Source organism: Corythoichthys intestinalis, chromosome 7, assembly GCF_030265065.1.
Source record: "Corythoichthys intestinalis isolate RoL2023-P3 chromosome 7, ASM3026506v1, whole genome shotgun sequence".
NCBI lineage: Eukaryota > Metazoa > Chordata > Actinopteri > Syngnathiformes > Syngnathidae > Corythoichthys > Corythoichthys intestinalis.
In genome coordinates this window covers 45,100,425-45,123,660 of record NC_080401.1, presented here as the reverse complement: position 1 = coordinate 45,123,660, position 23,236 = coordinate 45,100,425, and the positions used below count along the sequence as shown (strand labels likewise).

General features: G+C 39.3%; 1 protein-coding gene across 2 annotated transcripts in view; it reads left to right on the top strand.

The window, feature by feature from the left end:
* ncanb (neurocan b) overlaps positions 1–23,236 on the top strand; it is a 401,378-nt gene that overhangs the window by 201,626 nt on the left and 176,516 nt on the right. For both annotated transcript variants that reach the window (XM_057841507.1, XM_057841508.1), the window contains one exon: positions 17,578–18,693. In XM_057841507.1, the coding sequence (XP_057697490.1) occupies positions 17,578–18,693 (1,116 nt within the window). The remainder of the gene's footprint in view (positions 1–17,577; positions 18,694–23,236) is intronic.

The window sequence follows — 23,236 nt, the reverse complement described above, 5'->3', positions numbered from 1 at the left end:
GAATTTGTTGTCGCACTGACTGCTATGATTCTGATACAGTGGTACCTTTACATACGAATTGAATTAGTTCCAGGACTTGGTTTATAAGTCAAAATGATCTTATGTCGAGCGGGATTTTCCCATAAGAATACATTGACAAATAGCAATTACCCATAGCAAAACAAATAACTTATAAATACAAATCGTAATAGTAATAATAATGTAATAATAATAACGAATCTGGTTCTAATGTGGCGGTTGTGTTTTGCATGCTGTTTCTGAATGCACTTTGTGACTGACAAGACAGTGGGAGAGTTGCGGACGAGTTTTTACTTTCTCTTTTCATGTTGTTGGCATCGGCTATGGCGGACAGTAGCCGCGTCGTGTTGCACAAGTTCGGTAATAAATGATTAAAAACCAGATGAAGCTGGCAACTTCCTTGCCGATTCTACAATAATAATAATTGTCACCTTAACTGATAAAGACTGGTGAACGGACGTCGGAGGAGGACCGCCAAGTTCGTAGACGTATTATGGCCGTATTGTCCAGGCAGTTCAGTGATGCGCACACCACGCTTATATTCTATCATTTGCATCTTAATTTCATTGCTAAGCGTCACTTTTTTCCTTTTTTTCACCACCTCCACTAACCTTCTTGGGACCCATGTTGATTTTTCTAATAAGAAAATCTGCTGTGCGTCCATCTTGCGGGAAAACAATGAAATTGCGACGCTGTTGCGCATGTTGTCATATGTCGTGACGAATGACGAGTCAAATTTTACGTTGGATGTCGAAAGAATCGTATGTCGAGGTACCACAGTATTGGGAAGCAAGAGGTAAACAAGATGATTTAAGCTCAAGATTAGAATCCTGAGTGTCCATCAAAGAAACAGATGCCTCCTTTACAATGTTTTCCTCAACACCCTGGGAGTACCAATTTGATGTGACAGAAGAGCTGACAGGCAGGGTAGATGCAACTGACATGATTCACACAGCCTTGCAATAACTTTTCCTCCTACCTTTTTTTTATTTTTTTTATTAAATGTCATACCTGCAGATGGGTGGCCATGGCGCATCTCTCTTTCTTGCCTGCCTCTCGCATCGTCAGCCTCCACCAGCAGTTTAATATTACCCCTAACAAACTCTGTGGGGGTTCGTTCGCAGGCGTCTCTTGGGGTTTTTTGTTGCTGCATTTCCCACTTGCATTGCACTTTGTCAAGTATACTATCAGCTTTTTGCCAGCAGTAGCCTAAAGGAAATCTTAATATGGCCTCTATTGCAATTTTACAATATACAGTGGGGCAAATAAGTATTTAGTCAACCACTAATTGTGCAAGTTCTCCCACTTGAAAATATAAGAGTCCTGTAATTGTCAACATGGTTAGACCTCAACCATGAGACAGAATGTGGGGGGAAAAAAACCCAGAAGATCACATTGTTTGATTTTTATGGAATGTATTTGCAAATCATGGTGGAAAAATAAGTATTTGGTCAGTACCACAAGTTCATCTTAATACTTTATGTACCCTTTGTTGGCAATAACGGAGGCCAAACGTTTTCTGTAACTCTTCACAAGCTTTTCACACACTGTTGCTGGTATTTTGGCCCATTCCTCCATGCAGATCTCCTCTAGAGCAGTGATGTTTTGTGGCTGTCGTTGGGCAACACGGACTTTCAACTCCCTCCACAGATTTTCTATGGGGTTGAGATCTGGAGACTGGCTAGGCCACTCCAGGAACTTGAAATGATTTTTACGAAGCCACTCCTTTGTTGCCCTGGCTGTGTATTTGGGATCATTGTCATGCTAAAAGACCCAGCCACGTCTCATCTTCAATGCCCTTGCTGATGGAAGGAGATTTTCACTCAAAATCTCTCGATACATGGCCCCATTCGTTCTTTCCTTTACACAGATCAGTCGTCCTGGTCCCTTTGCAGAAAAACAGCCACAAAGCATGATGTTTCCACCCCCATGCTTCACAGTGGGTATGGCGTTCTTGTAGAAGAAAATCCTGCTCGACATTTGACCTTTTCGATTTACAAACCTGGAACGAATTAACTTCGTATGTCGAGGTACCACTGTTTTCAGGGTGATCATTTGTTAAAATGTTATTGTTAAGTGGACTTTGAATGCAACTAAATTGGAAAGGGAAAAAAAAACACACATACATAAAGGCTCAGGCAGGGGTGAAAGTGGCTAGACTTTCTTGCCGGAACTCCTTGACAAAGTTCGGCACGGATCCCTTTTTGGTTGAAGGGGGGCTTAAACCTCCTAAAACCACCGAAATGCAAAACCTGCTTTTGGCACAGTTATAATTATAACGCCCAACTAGATATTGTAATTCCTAGAGAAATTACGATGGGATTTATCAGGTCACTTCCTTTTGATTTGGGAACATTTGGGGGACAGGTCCTGTTGATATCAGGTAACTTCCTGTTAATCTGGGGACATTTTGGGGTCACTTCCTGTTGATTTGAGGAAATTTTGGAGACACGTCCTGTTGATATCAGGTCACAGAATGTCAAGGAGCTGTAATGGTAAATGGTCAAAAATCACAAGAACCTAGGTTTTCTTGCCATTGAGAACGAATGGGAAATTTGGACGTATATGGCTGTCAACGGCATCCCATTAGAAACAAATAGGAGGGTTTTTGGTGAATTTTGGGGAACCATACATTTTTGCCAAATTCTGTATACAACGTTTATGCCCCTTACCATCCCGGAAATTTTGATGTGTAAATTATGATAAAAAAAATTGTAGAAAATTGTGAATGAACAGTAGAAGCTAGCGACGTTAGCCGAAAGCTAACTTGTGGCAGTCCCCGATCATAGTTGTATTGAGTTCATTTTTCCTACACTTTTAAATTCATCAAAACTTTTCTTTGATCCCAGGCAATAGTAGGTGGTTTATTTACCTGACATGTTTCGGCTTGCTAGTTTCTACTGTTAATTCAGCATCATCGAGGATTTTTCAAAACTTTTCTTTTATCCCAGGCAATAGTAGGTGGTTTATTTACCTGACATGCTTCAAATCATAAATATAATTACCACTTATATCTTACCAATCTTGTAATCTCGATGGGTCTTGTCTCCATTCCATGTCAGGTAGTTTGGGCACATTGTTTGCATCCTGATTAGCGTCTGGCTAATACATGTACGGTCCAACATAATAATTCCAACCTCCTCCTCTTCCTCCAACTCTTCAAAAACTTGGATCTCCTCACTTGCGCTCGATCTATCGCTTATATCGCTGTTTGAATAATTGTTTGAAGGGCTTTGTATGGCGGCCGTATGGAGTGCTGCCATTGCTGTTCACTTCTGGGTTCGTCCCCTTCCAGGCTCGAACTTCGGAAACGCGATTATTTTGTCAAATATACAACATATGAATTATTTTTTTCATGCTTTATTTGTTGGATAATGTTTAATTTCTTTAATTGTGACCCTATTTGGCATTTTATGAAATTACTTCACATTTGGTCTTAAAACGTTATATTATTCAATTTTAAATGTAGCAAAACCGATTTGAGTATTTTGTATTAGAAATACACTGCTGATAATAATTGTTTTTCCATGCGCTTACACAACTCAAATATGCATCTTATTCAGTTTTGAGTAAAATTATTATAATATTATAACCAAAAAAAAAAAATCACTTTCCACATACAAAAAAATAATAACTCAAGGGTGACGGTTATCAGGCCGGCAGACTCGACCTATGAGGTGTCCCTTATTTTTGTATTTTTTTTTTTTTTCAGGAAGCTGGCAACCCTAGCAATAAGCTGGAAGATATATGACGTTTTAAATCCTTGTTCTCATGTCATTTCCTGCCGCAACAACATCAATTAAAAACTTTTTCTGGTTCCAGGACATGTAGAATTTTGTGTTTAAATTTAGGAAGGGGAAAAAACATACAAAAACATACAGCATACAGAAGTGCCATGTAAAAGTTAGACTGTATTTGAGGCCACAAAGTACAACTACAGAACTCTTGGGCTAAAGATCACCCCCCGTAGCACCTCTCAAAAAGAAAAAAAAATACCAGATGTCACAATTAATTGTGTTCTACGTCTAAAGTTGCACTGCAAGCGAGACTGCATGTCTCTTAGTCCAGCTGAACGAATGACACGGGCCATTACTGCATAATTAATCCTGATTTATATGCCTTTTGTATGCATCAGCGATCGTAGTAAAAGTATTAGTGGCGATTACTATGCCCTGCCTCCTATGGAAAGGATTCACACGCTAGCAGACCTCACTTAAGTGTTAGCCAATAGCCTTTGAATAATAGATTTTGCCTTTTAATATTTCATGCATACAGTATTTGTATATGTACTCCCTCCGGTGGTAATCTGTTCTATATACGTTTACACACTTCGATAAGCACTGACGTCGGGCAAGCCTCGACGGGACCGCTCAATAACGCCACTGGCCTAAATAAACAAAAAGCTGCAAAAAGTCACATATTCTGACAGGATGAATTATTGATGAAGGAAACTGTGTGTGTGCTTTAAGGCCAGGAGAAGATACTGGAGACCACTTGGTCCTGAATAAATAGGAGCAGAGTCATTCTGCTTATCAGCGTCTCTCGCCACAACTCTGAAAAAGCAAGTGGTTGCTTCAGTAAAACAAGGTGACGAAAAAAACGGAGAGTTGTGAAATGACTTTGAATACATCCTATCCGTTTTTTTTTTTTTTTTTTGGTACGAGTCTTATACCGACGCTCAAACAGCTCAATCAATTACACTGAGACGCTCCAGTAGTTGAGAAAAGAAAGCCTCCAAACGTGCAGTAAAAGGGTCTCTAGCAGTGCTTGTCTACCACTTGTGAATTAGGATAGAATACACAAGAAAAATGTCTCTCGGTAACATGCTAATGTCTTTTACTGCTCCCGCGCAGCCGTGTTTAAAGACTACAGAGAGCACTAGAGACACTACTCAGTACATTATAAGCTCTTTTATTACTGAGACAAGCCTTAGCTTTCCCACTTATACAATAGATTCTGATCCAACTGTTCACTTTTTGATCATTAAAGCTGAATTTGGCGCTTCTTTTAATGTAGAATTTTGTTTTGGTATAATGCTCTGCTATGGTTCTGCTAGAGACAGGGAAGCGGACAGGTTATGTACATTTTGGTTTAGCTTAAAGGGAACCTCGGACTTAGTGATCCTCTAACTTAAATACATGTAGGCTCTAATAAACCACAATTGTTCTCTTGTATTAAAATATGTTGTTAGAAACACATGAAATGTTAAATCAATGGCAATATTTTATAATATTTAGTCCATATTTTGACCGTTAGTTGGCGCCATGGTTTGCGGCCTCGCAGTGATGACGTAATTGGGATCTTTCCAAATGTGTAGCGTGTTCAACAATTGCTTATTGCTGCCTAAACTCGCGAAGTAAAATGCCACGATGTGCTGCTTTTGGATGCAATTTCCAGTCAAATGGAAACAAGGGGAGAGAAGGTGGAATTGTTATTTTTAGTGAATAGATCTACATAAGTGGAAGCTTCCCCCCCTTTTTGGTCCCTGTATGCACATATCCTACCCACCACGCGTTACAACTGGCGCCCGAACATTTTTCTTGGATCCTCAGTCAAGTAAGGGATCCGTCTATTTTCTGGATCCGACGGTCCCACCGCGTCTGCAATATTGTTTTTTTTTTTTATCTGTCCATTTTTTTGATTCGTCGGTCCCACAGCGGCTTTTCGGATCAGTCTATTTTGTGGAATCGACGGCCTGATCGCGGCTGCGACATTGCCAAGGGATTGGTCTAATTCCTGGATCTTCGAGTGAGTAAGAAACGCAGATTTGGATTACTATTGCTAGCTTTTTTGTTGACTCTTCTTCGTGGGAGTTTTCCCCAAATCATACTAAATAATTAAAGCACTATGACACGCTACAGTGACGACAGTGACTCTGACGTGGACCTTACAACCAGTGTTGTTAATAACGGCGTTACAATATAATGGCGTTACTAACGGCGTTATTTTTTTCAGTAGTGAGTAATCTAATTAATTTTCTCATCGTGGCAACGCCGTTACCGTTACTGAGGACGGAAAGGCATGCGTTACTATGCGTTACTATATTGGTCGAAAAGTCTGAGGGAGACGGGCTCACCGAGAAGACAGAGCAGAGCAGGAGTTGGGAGGAGACAAGAAAGTTGTGACGCCGAGCAAACGCGATGCTAGGTAGCTCCAATAATACATGTTGTAGCCGATAGCCTACAAACTACGCCCGCATGTTATGGTAGATATGGTAGACATGGTAGATATCACATGTACTGTATATAGATATAACTAGATGCAAAATGACAGACATGGCACTAAATGCGTTAGTAGACAGCCGCCATCTTGAAGCAGTAGACGTTTTAGGACGGCTCTGTTGTAGAGAACCTTCCTAGCGAACCTAAGTAACTTTTTATATAAAATACTTCTAAATCGGCAAAATCTTGACTTGAGTCTATCTTTAAATGATGAAACAGTTTTAAAACTTTCATATGTCGAAAGTAGAGAGAAGGGAACTAATGCAATAATGGGAGCAATTCTAACAACTTTTAACAGTTGAGTCAGGGTAAAGGGTAAATTAGGGTAAAGAATTGGGCTCGGGCCAATTGTACCAAAAATTTTCACATAGTGTGGCCAATGTTTTCTTTTTTTTTTTTTTTTGAGGGGAAAAAAAAAAAAAAAGTAATTATCACCAATTACTTTGCCAAGTAACTAATTACTCTTACATTCAGGTAATTGAGTTACTAACGCAATTACTTTTTGGGAGAAGTAATTTGTAACTATAATTAATTACTTTTTTTCAGTAAGATTAACAACACTGCTTACAACAATGTTGGAGTTCGTCAGGGAACGCGTGTTTGCGTACTCCTGAGCTCCCGTAAATGTGCATAAGTGGAAGCTTCTCCCCTTTTTTCTACTTTTATACGCGTATCCTAGCTACCACGCGTTACAATGTATAAGACATGGATTACAAAAGGTGTGCTCTTTGGCCTGTACTGTATGTAAAGCACACGACAGCTCTGGATGCTAACATTCTACATAATTATATTGGGATAAGTTTGAAAACGCAAAATGCTTACCTTGAATATCTGCTAATAAAACAGGACAGCATACACTCTCGCTCCCAACCGGAGTTTCCAACAGCACTCTCTCGCATCACCAGTTTTGACCAACTTTTGTCTTATAAGGTATTCGCTGCACGCATTTTCGTCTTGTGAACGACCGACAGTGCTGTCCTGCTCTTCACTTCATCTGGTTTAAATAGTAAGGGTAGAACTGACGACATGTTGGGAAAGCTAACGAGTGACATGCAGGAATTTAGGCAACGGGACTGGCGACGTCACGCACTGCGACGTAACAAGAATGGGGACCTATCACTTAAAATAATTTTACAAACATTATTAAAAAAAAAAACATTAAGAGGGGTTTTGATATCAAATTATTATAACTCATACTAACATTCATCTTTTAAGAATTGTCTTAAAAATAGAGAATCCCTTTAAAGACTCATAGGCTCTAATAAGCCACAATTGTTATTTTTACTAAAATATGTTGTTAGAAACACATACAGTAATGTGCAAAAGTTTTTGGCAGGACACCTGCCTAAAACTTTTGCACTGTACTGTATATGTATATATACACGTCATTCAAGAAAAGTTTAGGGCAAGTGCCTATTTTTGGTTATAAAAGAAATATATATGGCGGAAAACACAGACAAGGCTGAAAACGCAGTTTCTGCTCTTGCACCCCTCTTTAAAATAAACTGCTGTATTTTAAGCCAAAAGAACTGTTGTGCTTGATCGAACAATATGTCTATATGCTGCCATAGCAGATTCATGGCGCACTAAGCCTCCAAACTATTTTTAATTTGTCAGTTTTACCCCGAAAACCCCCATTTACAGACGTCGCGCAACCGCTTTTTTTTCAACCTAGCCATAAAAAGAAAGAAAGTAATTATATTTATTATTCAAAATGTCGTTTTTAGTTTAGAATCATTAATTGAGGTCTAAATTTTAGTTTTAAAAAACAACAACTTTAAAAGATTATTCACTCGCATATTCTAAACTTTTAAACGAATTACGTCACAATCAAAAATTTGGCGTCTGTAAAAAAGTCACAGATATCTATCTCATAACTATCGCTTAAATGTATTTTTTTTTTTACTGTCGCATTTCCCCCAATATGTTAGATGACAAATAATCGATCCAACCAAAAAAAAAAAAAAAAAAAGAAAAATAATGTTTAAAACGGTAACTATATTAAAAAGAAAATCTCAAACACTCCTTGTTATCTGCGATTTATGCATCGCGACCCTTGTTCTATCACCATGTTTCACCCATAAAATAAAAATCTGGCTGTGGCCATTCACAGCTGTGTCTTGACACTCGGTGATACATGCTACATGTAATTTTTGGATCGAAACAAGGTAAGTAGGCGATAATATCTCGTTAAAATTGTGGTGTCTTTAATTCTGCTTTCGCGTGTTCTTGCCTCCAATTAGTGTTTTTCTGTTAAATTTTTTTTTTTTTTTAAATGCCTTCCTGTTAAAAAATTTTGTTCCCCCAGAAAATTGAGATTTTATGCTTTCCAATGATGTATCACACGTGCATATCGGACAATTTTGAAATATGGTCAAATTGGGGGTCTCAGAGCGGAACTTCAAGTCACCTGAGTGTTTTCCGCCATATATATATATATATATATATATATATATATATATATATATATATACCTGCCTAAAACTTTTGCACAGTACTGTATATTATTGCCATTGATTTAAAAATCTATAATATTTAGTTCATATTTTTGACATATGCAGGGCGCAGTGTTTTACGTGCCCAATGCGCACGCTGGGGGTGATGGCGTGGTTAGGCTTTACTGGGGGAATAGCTGTGCTAGCTAGCAAGCAAAGCTAGAATGACGACTGGCATGATTTTGTCACATTCTGCTGCCGGTCAGATTGTTTTGTTGCAGAGCTGTGGGATGTCGTACTTGCATCCAATTCCAGCTCATGAGCAGTGTCTTTAAACCGATCTTAGGCGGTTTGCCAATATATTGACGTGCTGCTATTTGACAGTTTGTATATCCCTTCGTTACTAGTTGCATCATTGTCTTGTTTTTTTCCGTTTGTCTGCCTCCAACCATGGTTTTTCCTGTTTTATTGATCCCAACCTACAGTCACGGAGCCTTTTTGTTTCTCCCTTTTCGCGATCGGGTGTTTTTTTTGTGTGTGTTCTATGAACGCTTTTACGCAATCTGTACGTTATTGTTGTCTGCTTTTCTGCCGCGTTTCTCTAATTCCGTGGTCAAGCCAGCCGCACTTTCTTTTCAGTTGCGTTTCCCTTTTAGGTTTTACCGCACAGACAGACAATGCTTGTGGGTTGTGATTACTTCGTAAGAAAAAACTCCAACATCACACGGAAGTTTAGTCCTGTCGTCTACGTGCTCGTCCATCACACCGGAAATTTGGCTTCGAATCCCGCTGAAGACCTTCATTTAATTGCTTTTGCTGCTCGTTTTGTGAAATATCGAGAGTGCTGTCCTGCTCATCACTTTTACACTTGGATTCAAATTGGAAGGTCGGAACCGACGATTTGTCTATGTAGCAAACAAGTGACAGTGTGGAAGTACAGCAGCGCTGCCCAGTGACGTCACTGTCCACTGACGTCATCTGTCCGTAGTTCCCTCTAAGGAAGGTGGCTAGGATTAGGACAAATTTGAGTTGCGAGCAGTCAAAGTTTGGTGTTCACTTCCAAGGGTAGGCTATATTGTTGTCTGAGCCTATAGTGTTGCATTTTCCAACATACAGTTGGACAACAACAGTACAGTATATTCAACAGGGCCGTTCCGGACCAATTTGGTGCCCTAGGCAACATATTTGTTCGTGCCCCCCCATTTTCACCACATATATTTAAACACTAACATTGAAAAAGCACGTTCTCCTATTTCTTTCTCTAATTTATTATATATAAAAAGACAACGAACAAGTGCAGAAATTAAAAGAAAAATGCTTTAATAACTATTTAAAAGCACCAATGAAAACACTTCAAAAACAAATGCATTAAATAAATTGCAATTGTTATTACAATATGAGTAACACCCACCCACCCACACAAAGTTACATAAAGACACGCAAAACACTTTAAAATGCAACTTTTTTTTCACCTTGATTTATAACCTGTTTTCCGAAATTTCCAGGTTCGCGGTGATTCAGTAACAGGCACACCTTTGCAAAATAGACAATGTTTATTGATTAGAAAATGCAGAATAAATGAGATTTATTGATTACAATCCCACAAAAGCAAGCAAACAAGTATCAAAAACAAACATAACAAGGGTAACGATGACGCTAGATCGAGTTTGTCAATCCCAGAATCCCCGCGAAACCGTTACAGCACAACCAGGTCTTCCTTTAGCAATGAAAATCGCTTACCGTGACAAATGAGCGGGAGCCAACGCTCCAGTAAGGCGGCGAAGGAACAAAGCCAGGCGATCCGTACGTGACCCGCTGGCGGACTTCATGAGTCGCCCGGAAATGTCCGGTTTTTGTAGGGACGCGCTACACAGGGGCAGATACGGCCAACCTCCGCTCCCAGGCGGCGCGGCCCCGTCCAATGACAAAGCTACTTTTGTTCAGCCCCTCGAAAAAAGGGCTTTTCCTTGCGTGGTTCCCAGGTTGTGCTGTCCAGTAGCAGATGTTGTGTTCCCACGGTAAATATTATGAGTGGAGAACAAGTTATCTCATGAGATTCGCTCCTAACTTATGGGATTCAAGCGCGTACTATGCTGCAAAACAAGTTATCTCGTGAGATTCCCTACTCAGGCCCGTCTCCTAACTATGGGAACAAGGTGAAAAACAATAAAAGTTGTTACAATCTATGTCACAGAAGCAATCATACATCACAAAGGCATAATATAATATTTTCCCCCATCATTCCGCCCTTTGACCCAGATTGAATTTATCATAAGGCATATTTATCATAAATGCTAATTCACTTCGGGTCACATAATATTTTCTCCATCATAACCTTACTCACCTTGTCTTCACTGATGCAAAAGTATCTATTGCACTTTCATATGACAGTTGTTTTGGAAGGTGCACTTCTTTCCTGGACTTGGTAGGCTTGGACTTGGTGCTGATGTGGATAAGTTCGCTGTAAAAGATGGCCCAGGATGTACAGAGGTAGCAGGAAAATATTTCAGAAGAGCATCTACAAAGAGAGGAAAGTGGAATGTTACATTATATTAGTCAAATAGCTGTTGATTGTGAAACCAGCATGACATAACCATAATAGCGCCTAAATTCTTGCAGCCTACTGTACCTGTCTATTGAATCCGGCCACTGTCTTTGATGTGCGTAGTTAAAATAAATTCTTGAAGTACGGCAAATACACAGGACTATCCAATAATAATGAATTAAATAATATATGTTAGCAAAAAAAAATAATAATAAATTGAATATTTTTACATGAATGTGATCGCCATTTTAATGAATTAATGACACATTTAATAACAAATGTTTGTATTTAAATCCGTGGCACTTTTAGTCCCCAATACCACAGAACTTTGAAATGATTAATTCCATATTTAATGGTGTATTTATTTAACCTTGGCACTTTTAGGCAAGGCAAATTTATTTGAAAAGCACAATTTAACACAAGGAAAAAGTGGTTCACATCACATGAAAATAAGCAAGACAATTTTAGTCTCCCATACACTTTGTCCAAATTTTTCTAAAATTGGAGGGGGAGTACATTTAACTGAAACTAATCCACAACTGGCTGAATACTGAAAATATTTCTAAAACAGCCTGGCTAAAGATACAGTATAATTTTGCTTTAGCACTAAGTCATATAAGCTCTATGTAAATAACCGCTAGCTTGCATTTGCGCTAAGTCTACGTGCTTATGCTGTTGTAAAAAAATAATCACAACAAACATCTGTTTTTCTTCAAGTCTTTGCTGTCTTCTTTTTTTCTTCTGACCCGAAGGGCTTTTGTCTTTTCATGAAGTTGACTTTTCACTAGAGACGTCATTTTCAAAGTATCGGAATCGGCAAAAAAATAGCGGCCATGCCTTTTAATGATAAATATATTTTTTTAATTAAATCGTTTTCTAATTGTATTTAACTTTACAAACATAATATGTTACACTCATCCAGAGTTTTTAGTTTAGGCTTAAGGTAGGGTTATCAAATTTATTCCGATAACGGCGGTAATTATTATTATTTTTTAATGTATCACGTTAAAATATTTAACGCAATTAATGCATGCGCTGCAAGACCCACTCACGCATTGTCGCGCTCAATCTGTAATGGCACCGTTTTACCTATATAGAGAGATAAAAGGCAGCGTAAAATGAGTAGAGTGAATTTTGGCAGCCTTTGGAGCCTTTATTTAATTGGCTAAAGTCTACAATCCCTCTCCCTACGATTAGAAATATCATGGGAAGCAATGTGGCGAAGCAAGGTAGCAATTGATCTTTTTCTTAACACCTTATGTTATTTCCCAACGCAGAGAAGCTATATCAATTGGTAGCACTACGCACAGTCATGGTTCCACTTCCCATCATACATTTGGGCATGGCTACAGTATCATTTACTGAAAGCTCAACAAATACACTAGATGGCAATATTTAGTCACAATACACAAAGTCACATTTATCCTTTAAGAATTACAAGTCTTTCTATCCGTGGATCCCTCTCACAGAAAGAATGTTAATAATGTAAATGCCATCTTGAGGATTTATTGTCATAATAAACAAATACAGTACTTATGTACTGTATGTTGAATGTATATATTCGTCCAAGTTTTATTCATTTTTTTCTTAATGCATTGCCAAAATGTATATGATCGGGAAAAATTATCGGGAATGATTGGAATTGAATCGGGAGCAAAAAAAAGCAATCGGATCGGGAAATATCGGGATCGGCAGATACTCAAACTATAACGATCGGGATCGGATCGGGAGCAAAAAAACATGATCGGAACAACCCTACTTGTCACCGTAACGTCGCTCAATTGCAGAGGCTATAAATAGCACCTTCAGGTAGCTGGCTGGTCTGCTGGGTGGTGAGACTAGGGTCCGTGATGAAATTATCGCATCACAGGAAAAGTGAAACTGGCAGAAGGCACACTAGAAAAATGATTTCATTATTATTCAAAGACTTATTATGAATGGTTTTGTTCTTTTGTTTTATTGTTTTGTATAATTTTTTGAATACTGCTTTCATCAAATATTATTTGAATATTTTTCTTGACGCCTTTTTGGACGCTGGTGCGCCCTTAGGCGGTGGCTTAAATTGCCTTATGGGTGGCACAGGTCTGATATTCAATATGCCGGTAGTTGTGTGCTTCCTTGGTTGTTTATTTTTTTCCGTGGAAGAGTTGATTTTACTTGACTAAAATATACTTTTAAATGCGCTCGTGTTTATTCTGGAGTGTACAGTGGCTAAATTTAGCAAGTACCTAACAATAAACATCGTAAATAAACAAATTGAAGTGCTTGAAGGAGGAAATTTGGTGAGAAATTTCTTTGACAGCTGCTTGCCAGTCAAGCGCGGGAGCCTAGAGCTTAAACTGCTGTCTTCCCACAAGAAACTCCTGCTAAGCCAATGTGCTTTGCTGCTCCTGTATTGTGTTGCTTTTTGTAACCACAACTGTTATTCTCATCCAAAAAGAAAGGAAAGCAGACCGCAGTACAGCGAAGAGACGGTTGAGTGGTTAGCAGTTCGTAAACATGGTGATCATGTTTCCTCTTGTTGTTATCAAGATACTCTTTGCTAGTGTCAGTTGTACATGATTAAAAAGTACTTCTACGAGAAGCTTGTCAATCTCCTAAATTGGCTTTTGGGTGCTGGCAAGTCTCCTGCCTCAGTTAGTGTTTTCCAGGTCATTTAAGCTTTCCTCAGCCTGTCTTGTGGTGCTTTAAAATTAGAGGTGGGTAGTATCGTGTTACATGTACTCCATTTACTTGAGTAACTTTTTGAGAAAAAGGTACTTCTAAGAGTAGTTTTACCAAGTTATACTTTTTACTTGAATATATTTGTGAAGAAAAAAAGCGATAATCCTACGCCGCTACATTGGGCTACACAGGAGTCGTTACATTTTTCCCTCTTTAGACTACATATTAGTTTGTTTGTTTTTTTGACAGCAATGCCAAGAGTAGCTCTACCAAGTTCACCAATGAGATGTCGCAACAATAATCACATGACTCCATTACACCAATCTACGCAAGCTTGCTAGCTATGATCACGCCAGCCTGTTCAACCACGTGGCATGTTAAGAGCACCGTAAAAAAATCAAGTATTTGACATTGAGTGTTGACCTCAACATGAATAAAAAGTGTGGAGTTAAACCTCTATCCCAGTTTTTATTTGGCAGCAATTGACCACGGAAAACCAGAGATATGATCCTTCTAATTTCATAATAGTAACTATGAAGGAGTTTTCACTATTCAAACTAGGAACTATTTTCTCCTCTAGAGAGCACTCATGCTCTTTGGAAGAATAATGCTTCATTTCTTTCCTTTTTCTTCTTTCGCCGGAATTCAATGATTTCTTTTTTTTTTTTTTTTTTAGATTTTTTTGGGCTTAATGTGGTTATGTGTTATTGTACAGTATCATTATAACAACAATTCATATACGTAGATACTTTTGTGCTGGGAGAAAAAAAAATACATTGAAAAAAAAAAAGCAGGTACAATGTTACTCATTACCAGTGTTGTTAATAATGGCATTAGCACATAACAGCGTTACTAACAGTGTTATTTTTTGCAGTAGTGAGTAATCTAATTAATTCTCTCATCTTGGCAACACCGTTACCGTTACTGAGGCGGCAAAGGCGTGCGTTACTATGTTGGTTGAATGACGCGAGAAAAGTCTGAGAGAGACTGACTCATGGAGACGAGAGAGCAGAGCAGGAGTGGGGAGGAGGCAAGGGAGTTGTGAGGCCATTGCAAACGCGATGCTAGGTGGCTTCAATAATACCTGACTGTAGCCGATAGCCTACAAAATACGCCCACATGATGCTACGGTAGATATCACATAATATAGAACTAGATGCAAATGACACACTGTGGCATTAGCAACATGTATAAAGAACTAGATGCGTTAGTAAACAGCCGCCATCTTAAAGCAGTAGACCTGTCAGAAAGGCTCTGTTGTAGAGAAACTTCCTAGCGAACCTAAGTGTTTTTATCTAAAATGCTCCTAAATCGGCAAAATCTTGACTTAAATCTATCTTTAAATGATGAAACAGTTTTAAAACTTGTCGAAAGTAGACAGAAGGGAACTAATGCAATAACGGGAGCAATTTAAACAACTTTAACGGTAGATTCACAACATTAAATGACTTCCACACATAGCAAAGGTTACTATCTAGTTACCGCAATATCCGCAATACCCCTGTGTCTAGTTAAGTTTAGGGTAAAGAATTGGGCTAGGACCAATTGTTCCAAAAACCCTTTAAACTTCGCATTGTGTGACCTTTTTTTTTTTTTTTTTTTTTTTTTTTTTTTGGAGAGAAAAAAAAACATGAAAATTATCACCAGTTACTTTACCAAGTAACTAATTACTCTTACATTCAGGTAACTGAGTTACGAACGCCATTTTTGGGAGAAGTAATTTGTAACTAATTACTTTTTTAAAGTAAGATGACCAACACTGCCCATTATTATATATAGAGTATTCTTTTAACTGGATACTTTTTACTCCTGTACACTTTTTGGATGGCTACTTTGACTTGAGTAAAATTTTTACTACTCTACCCACCTCTGCTTAAGCTCCATTTAAATTTCCCCCGTCAGTTTTTTTAGGTGTTTTTTGGTGGTTTTATGAATTTTGAATTATCAGGGTAGTTACAGAAATGTTGTATGATGAGATAAAACGTTACAGATACAAACAACACGACGCTGCAGACGTACACTCATTGCTCTCCCTACACAAACATTTGGTAAAGCAAGGTCAATGTGTAATCAATAGAGATGGACAGAAAATCTTTGGACGAGCACGTGAATTTTAAACGAACTGTATGTGTGGGAAGCTAAATGAAGGTTTATGTTCAAGAAAAGTTGAATGGAATGTCCAGACATAGTTTGTGGTTTCCTCTTTTAAGCGTGCACATTGCTCGGAAATAGCTTGAAAATCAAACGCTAACTTAAATTGGTATGCTTCCTTTGACTAGCTGTTTATTGTTAACAGTGCCTGCAGTTTTCATTTCTTACACTGTAGGTCACCTGAGGCGACACTGCCATTATTGGTGAATTTTCCCTTTTAATATCACACATCTGAAAAGACAAAATACATACAAGTATTTATGTAGGGCGTGTACTTCCCAAATATTTTGGTCTTGGATTGATTCGATTTTTGTGCGTACTGTATTTATTAGTGCTGCCAAATTTAGCACGTTAACTGGCGCTAATTAATTTTTTACATTAATTGCGTTAAAATATTTGACTCAATTAACGCATGCACGAAATGACCGTTCATGCGGGCGAAAAGGCAGAGAAATGCGACTGGACAAAGGCGTTCATTGGACCGCGCCTTTTATTGGCTTAAGCTTTGGCAACTCTTTCACAACAAATATAAGTATTGTGGCTAACGACGTGGGGAAAAATGACAGGAGACGACCTTTTTCTTAACACGCTTAATTGAACACAAGGCAGAACATACTGTATACCATTTGCAGCATCCAATGACAGTCATGGTAGCCCAACTTCCCTTCATGCATTTGAGCGTAACAGTTAAGTCGCTACAGTATCATTTAGTGATAACACAACAATATTAACGTTCCTGTCTCTCAGAGGTGACTGTTTTTATCAACACGCTTAATTGAACACAAGGCAGAACATACTATATACCATTTGCAGCCACCACTGACAGCCATGGTTGCCCAACTTCCCATCATGCATTTGGGCGGAACAGTTAAGTCGAAACAGTATCATTTAGTGAAAGCACAAAAAAAATAATATTCCTATCTCTCAAAAAAATAATGTTCACAAAAAGAAAAGCGCTCAATGCAAAGACAACTGGCATTCCCAATAAAAATAGTGATGCAAAATACACATAAAACTTACTCAGACTTTGCCTTGGCTAGATCTCTAATTAATTTAAGAATTTAACAGAAAGAATTCCAATAATCTTCACGCCACCTTGTGGATTTATTGTTATAATAAACAAATACAGTACTTATGTACAGCATGTTGAATGTTTATGTCTGTCTTGTGTCTTATCTTTCCATTCCAACAATAATTTACAGAAAAATAGGGCATATTTTAGAGATGGTTTGAATTGCAATTAATTACGATTAATTTCTAAGCTGTGATTAACTCGATTAAAAATTTTAATCGTTTGACAGCCCTCGTATTTATACAAGCCTGCTTCAGATTGTGGTTGCTTTGCAGTGCACAAAAGATTTCGTCATACGTTCTCACGAGGCAAACTGTGCTGCCTGTATGGTTCATGGAACTCGTGTAAGCCAGTCTTGAGGTTTAATTGCTACTTCCACACCCATGAAATGAATTATTAATAGCTAGCCCACACCTACTCGGCTGCTGTTAATGCAATTAAATTAAATACTTTGACTTTGTGTTATCACAGGGATAACGGCACTGGGCCCTGAAGGGAAATCAAGCCTCAGTGAACAAGTCAAGGTTCCCCAAGGAGGTCCTGCGTGGGCCATCAAGTCAGCCCAGCGCTTCAGACTTGGGTTTCCCAGGAATGTTGGTTTACGCCAAACATGGGAGCCTCAAGAAGCCAAATCAGGGCCTCTTGAGATGATAACCCTACCAGACTCGTTTCACCAAGACGCAGTAGAAGACTATTCTGGTGAGGGGAGGCACCGGGATGCATATGAGGCAGAAACAACTACAGTGACTGGGACTGATCATAAAAAGGAAGTAGAGGGAAGTAGTGAAGGAAACAGTTTTCCTGGGGACTTTCAGAATACTGTTCCCAGCAGTCCAGAATCTGAGTCTTCACCTACCCCAACCCAGAGTGAACTTGTGACTGTTGCTGAACACACATCTTCATCCCTGTGGCAGCTAATGGCTCAACCAACAGCCACTACCTCACCTCAAACAGCAGAGGCCAGGGGAGAGATCATATATGTACACCGGCCTGCTGACAACCTCTCTTCTGCTTTTTCTTCTTCTTCTTCACAAAGAGGTGAAAGTGGCTCAACTGGTGGATTTACTCCTGTTAAGAAGCAAAGGAAAGGCTCGGGTAGAAAGCCTGGCCGCGGTGGATCCAGAGTTGTCACTTCCACACTTCAGTCCTTGACAGATGTGCTGACTACCACAGAGATCACCACGACACAGCCTCAGACAACCAAAGACACCCTTGGGACAGATCCTCCAACCACAGCAGCCACTACGGAACTTTCCTCTACAAACTCTTCTTTACAGGAAGTGTCCATTTCTATCTCATGGAGGGAAAAGACCGGAAGCCAGCCGGAGGGAAACTTATCTACGGAATCAACCACTGTTGCCAGTCAATTGACAAGTGTTGGGTCAGACTCAAAAGATGCTGTAACAGAAATGGAGTCCAGATTGGCAGTGTCCGAATCCTTCGTGTTTGGAAGCCATTGGACACCTTCCAAGGACTCAACTCCAAAGTCAGAGGAACGAAAGCCTCCGGCCGTGACAGGCAACAAAAGTGCAAAAAATCCATTCGGAATCTTGGTACCCAACTGGGCATTTGGGTTTATCCCACCAGGTATGTTTATGCTCGATCATTATGTTTACAATTGATTATGGTTATTGTGTTATTGTGTTATATTTATATAGCGCTTTTCCACCTTTCAAGGCGCTCAAAGCGCTTTACACTATCTCGCAACCACCTACTGGTGACGCAGCACCAGGAGCAACATGGGGTTCAGTATCTTGCTCAAGGACACTTAGGCGAGGTCATCAGGGCGGAGAATTGAACCCACAACCTCTGGGTTGGGGGACAACTACTCTACCACTGAGCCACGCCACCCCCCCTAAACCCTGTCCACCCCTATCTAATCAGTTATGCTGCGTGGGAGTCTCAAACAGTTGGATGCGTTTGTGCATTGCATATCCTGGTAGCACTTTGGTTTGCAGTTCAGTCAGCCTTTATCTAATAAGCACCAAATTGTTCACTCAAGGACAGCATGGGCATGGTATGAAATGTCAAGGTAGTTGGATTATGGGCTACCCTGCTGTATTACACATCTGATACTACATCACAAGCTGGAACAGTCATTGATTTCGTATGTACAGGTAGTCCCCGGGTTATAACATTCTGGACTTACGTGATTTTGACTGTACGACACCTTAGTCTCGTCTTTTTTTTTTTTTTTTTTTTTAACCCTTTAACACCGAACGTGTCGGCAGCGACGCGTTTACCCATGTCGTCTTTGAAGCTTCGTCACGCTGTAATTACGTCACCCACATGCCGCTGGTTGGTCTCATTTGAAAGTACGGAAGTTGATGTCCACACCAGTTTTTATTTGAAGTCAATCGACCAAGAAAAATGGGAGATAATGTCATTTGAGTTTTATATTTTTATTGCACTCATAAATATGCATTAAAACGCTGCATGGACCATGTATCTATCTCCATATTTCCATCATCTTGTCCTTTTTCAAAACCGAAAGAAGCACAAAAGAATACATATCCCAAGAGTCGTTGTGATGTCAAGAAGGACGAACCGAATGTGGACATTTGTTGAAAAAAAAAAAATTAAATGCATTTCCGAGCGAGGCGCCAACTAAGGAAATGGAGGCATGCTGAAGCAAACAACGGCCAGTTTGAGCGAGCGACTTTGAAACGTGCAGAATGAATCTAAAACTAAATTTAGCGCAAGCTAATGCATTATTTCATTAACTCAAGGAAGAAGATGAGCCGTATTTGCCGTTGTTTTCCTGGGATGAGTCTGCGTTTCTACGAGTAGAAGTGACAGGCTGACAGCAGCGCGCAAACGGGACGGAGTAGGCTGTGTGACGTTGTGTGTGACGCAGCTCCGTGACCTGTTCATGCAGAAGCTTTATTGAGTTCGCAAAAAAAAAAAAAAAAAAAAACTTTATTGGGTCGTATGCCAGAAAAATTTGAATTGAACTGAACTACTTGTCAATATTTTTTTAAATACTTTTTTTCAATGTTATATACATTTTTCTTCAAGAAAATTTTATAAAGATGAGTGTTCGAGAAGCTTGGTTGCACGTACGTAAATACTTTAGATAAGGTGATGGGTATAATACCTAACTTCACAAAGAGATATCCTCCAAACCCTTTTTGTGTTAGATGATATATGTATATATATTTTTTTCTCACTATTTTGCACTGTATATTACCCGTTTTGACCATAGTATGTGTAAAGGCCAAAAGCGCCTATGACCATACTTGCTGTTTGTGTTGAATTGTCAGACATAAAACTATTCAATCTTATTTTTTTCTATTGAATGTTTATCCTAACAAGTAGAATAAATATTATCAAGCTTCAAAACGTTTGGTCGAGCATGTTTGGTTGTCAATGGGACATCAACATTACAAATTTTGAAAAAATATTTTGGGATTTTTTTTGTGTTTTTGGGTCCAAAATGTGGATTATAATTGGTCAGTGAAGAAAACAACAGTTTGGACATGAAGTTCAAGGTGTCCTTAAAAAAGGGACCCAACTTGGCCATTGTGAACAATTTTTTCTTTGAAATATAAAGGCAACATCAAATGCATGCAAATTCGGCCAAAATAGGCTTAGGTGTTAAAGGGTTAATGTTGACTATTGTTTTGTGATGCATGCTTTAATTTTGGCGCAGGAAGCATAGAGCAGGTTGTCGTTCCGCACACGAGACCATTTACGCACCGCCCACTACACACAGGTACATATGAGGGAGAGCGGAGCCGAGTAAAGAGGTGACAGCCTGCGCGCACATTTGTAGCTTGTGAAGCATCCAGAGGCGGCAACTGTATATAACCCTCTTTTGTACTGTTTGTGCGTTTTCAATTGTGGTCAAATACTTAGGGCAAGTTTATGTGATTGTTTTTGATAATGTGCGGATGCTAACTGATACATGCTAATCGTTTGTTATTGTAGGATCAGCAACTACCTGTACATGTAAACGCTTAATTTTAACGAGTTTATTTTATTTTAGTTTCATTCTGCAAGTGTTGATGTCACAAGCAGCTGAATAAACTCAGCAAAACACACGGATGTCTGACATTGGCATTTCGGAGCCTAGCTCGCTGTCTAGCTAAGACATAGCTCCAACGTCTTGGGGAGGACAGTACAGTGATGTATAATGTTTTTGGATTTTTTTTTTTTTTTTTTAATTTAGAGGGTGTTTAGAGGTATTCAAGGGGTTAATTCGGACTTACATGGAAATCCGGGTTACATCGCCAGTGCAGGAACAGAAATTGTTCATAAACCAGGGACTACCTGTATCGGTGCCTTACACAAAGGCCTTTTTAAAGCTACTCGATGAAAATGCTGGCTAAGATGGCCATCCTTCCTTTTGTTCCCACCTTGTTGTATAAATCTGTAAAGACAGCAGTGTGGTGAGATCATCTTGGTCTTGGTGGAGTAATTAAAGGGTCGGCATGAGTGCAATTAGGTAAACTATGGGGGAGACAAAGATCCTCACCCACCCCGAACAAATCAATGTAGAGACAATCTTACAAGGTGGGCCTCATAATTGACTGCACTCTCGCCTCCCTTTCTAATTGTTTTACATCCATTCCCTCGCTTTTGTTGAGCCCCCGCCAAACAAACACTGGCCGCCTCGCTCTCTTTCGCCGCGCTGTCGGTCGCGCTTGTTTGTCACAGCGTGTTGTCATTGATTTCACTGATAGCTGATGGGCACGCCACCGTGAAGGCAAAGCAGAGAGAAAATTAAAATCATTTCTCACGGCGTCGTCTGTGTAATATGCAGGCGCGATGTGGTTTTAATTGAAAATATCTTGGAGCACTGGCTTCTGCCCACTGTTTGGTGAGTTTAGCCCATTACATGAGGATGCTGGGCGAAATCACATGTGTCTAGAAGACATAAAAAAATGAACTTGTTCATTGCAGACAAATACAGATATGTTCCATAAAAAACAGAATAGGTAAAAATCCACGTTATACTAGAAATTTTTTTTTAAACATGCAAGTATGGATGGACGACAATAGATGTTCATGTTGTCGTAATGTAAATATGCCTGCCTTTGCCAAATACAGTACAGATAGTCCCCGGGTTATGAACCGGCCGTTCCTACGCTGGAAACGTAACTCGAATTTCTGCGCAAGTCTGAATTGACCCTTTAAATACCTCCCAAATGTCAAAACTATCCAAAAACATGTATTACACGTCATTGTATTGTCCTTGCCAAGACGTTGAAGCTAAGTCCTAACTAGATAGCGAGCTGAGCCCCGAAATGACAATGTCTGATGTCTGTATGGTTTGATGACTTGATTCATGACTGCTCATGACATCAACACTTGCAGAATTAAATTAAATCAGTTTCATCTCCAATAACAGCATTTCATATTTGCGTTTATAACTAGCTGCTGATACAGCAATAACAATCCACACAAACGATTAGCATGTATCAGTTAGCGTCCATACAGCATCAAAAACAATCACATAAATTCGCCCCAAGTATTTGACCACAATTGAAAACGCACAATAAACAGTACAAAATGGGTTATGTACAGGTGTTGCCTCTGTGGATGTTTAACAAGCAACAAATGTGCGCGCACGCTTTCTTTGCCCTCTCTCTCTCCCTTTCTCTCTCTCTCACTCAGCTGGTTGACTTCTTCATGCGCATGCGCTCTTACTCGCGTGTGGAAGTACTACCTCCTCTATGCTTCCTGCGCCAAAATAAAAGCATGCATCACAAAAATAAAAGTCAATATATAAAAAAAAAAACAGGAGACAAAATAGCGGACGAGACTCCGCTGTCGTAAAGTCGAAATCACATGTCATTTACGTCGTAACCCGGGGAATAGCCATATATATATATGTGTGTGTATGTATTAGGGCTGTCAAAATTATCGCTTTAACGGGCGGTAATTAATTTTAAAAAATTAATCACGTTAAAATATTTGACGCAATTAACGCACATGCCCCGCTCAGACAGATTTAAATGACAGTACAGTGAAATGCCCACCTGTTAATTGTTTTATGGAGTTTTGCCGCACTCTGCTGGTGCTTGGGTGCGACTGATTTTATAGGCTTCAGCACCCATGAGAATTGTGTAGGTAATGATGGACATCAACAATGGCGGGCTACTAGTTTATTTTTTGATTGAAAATT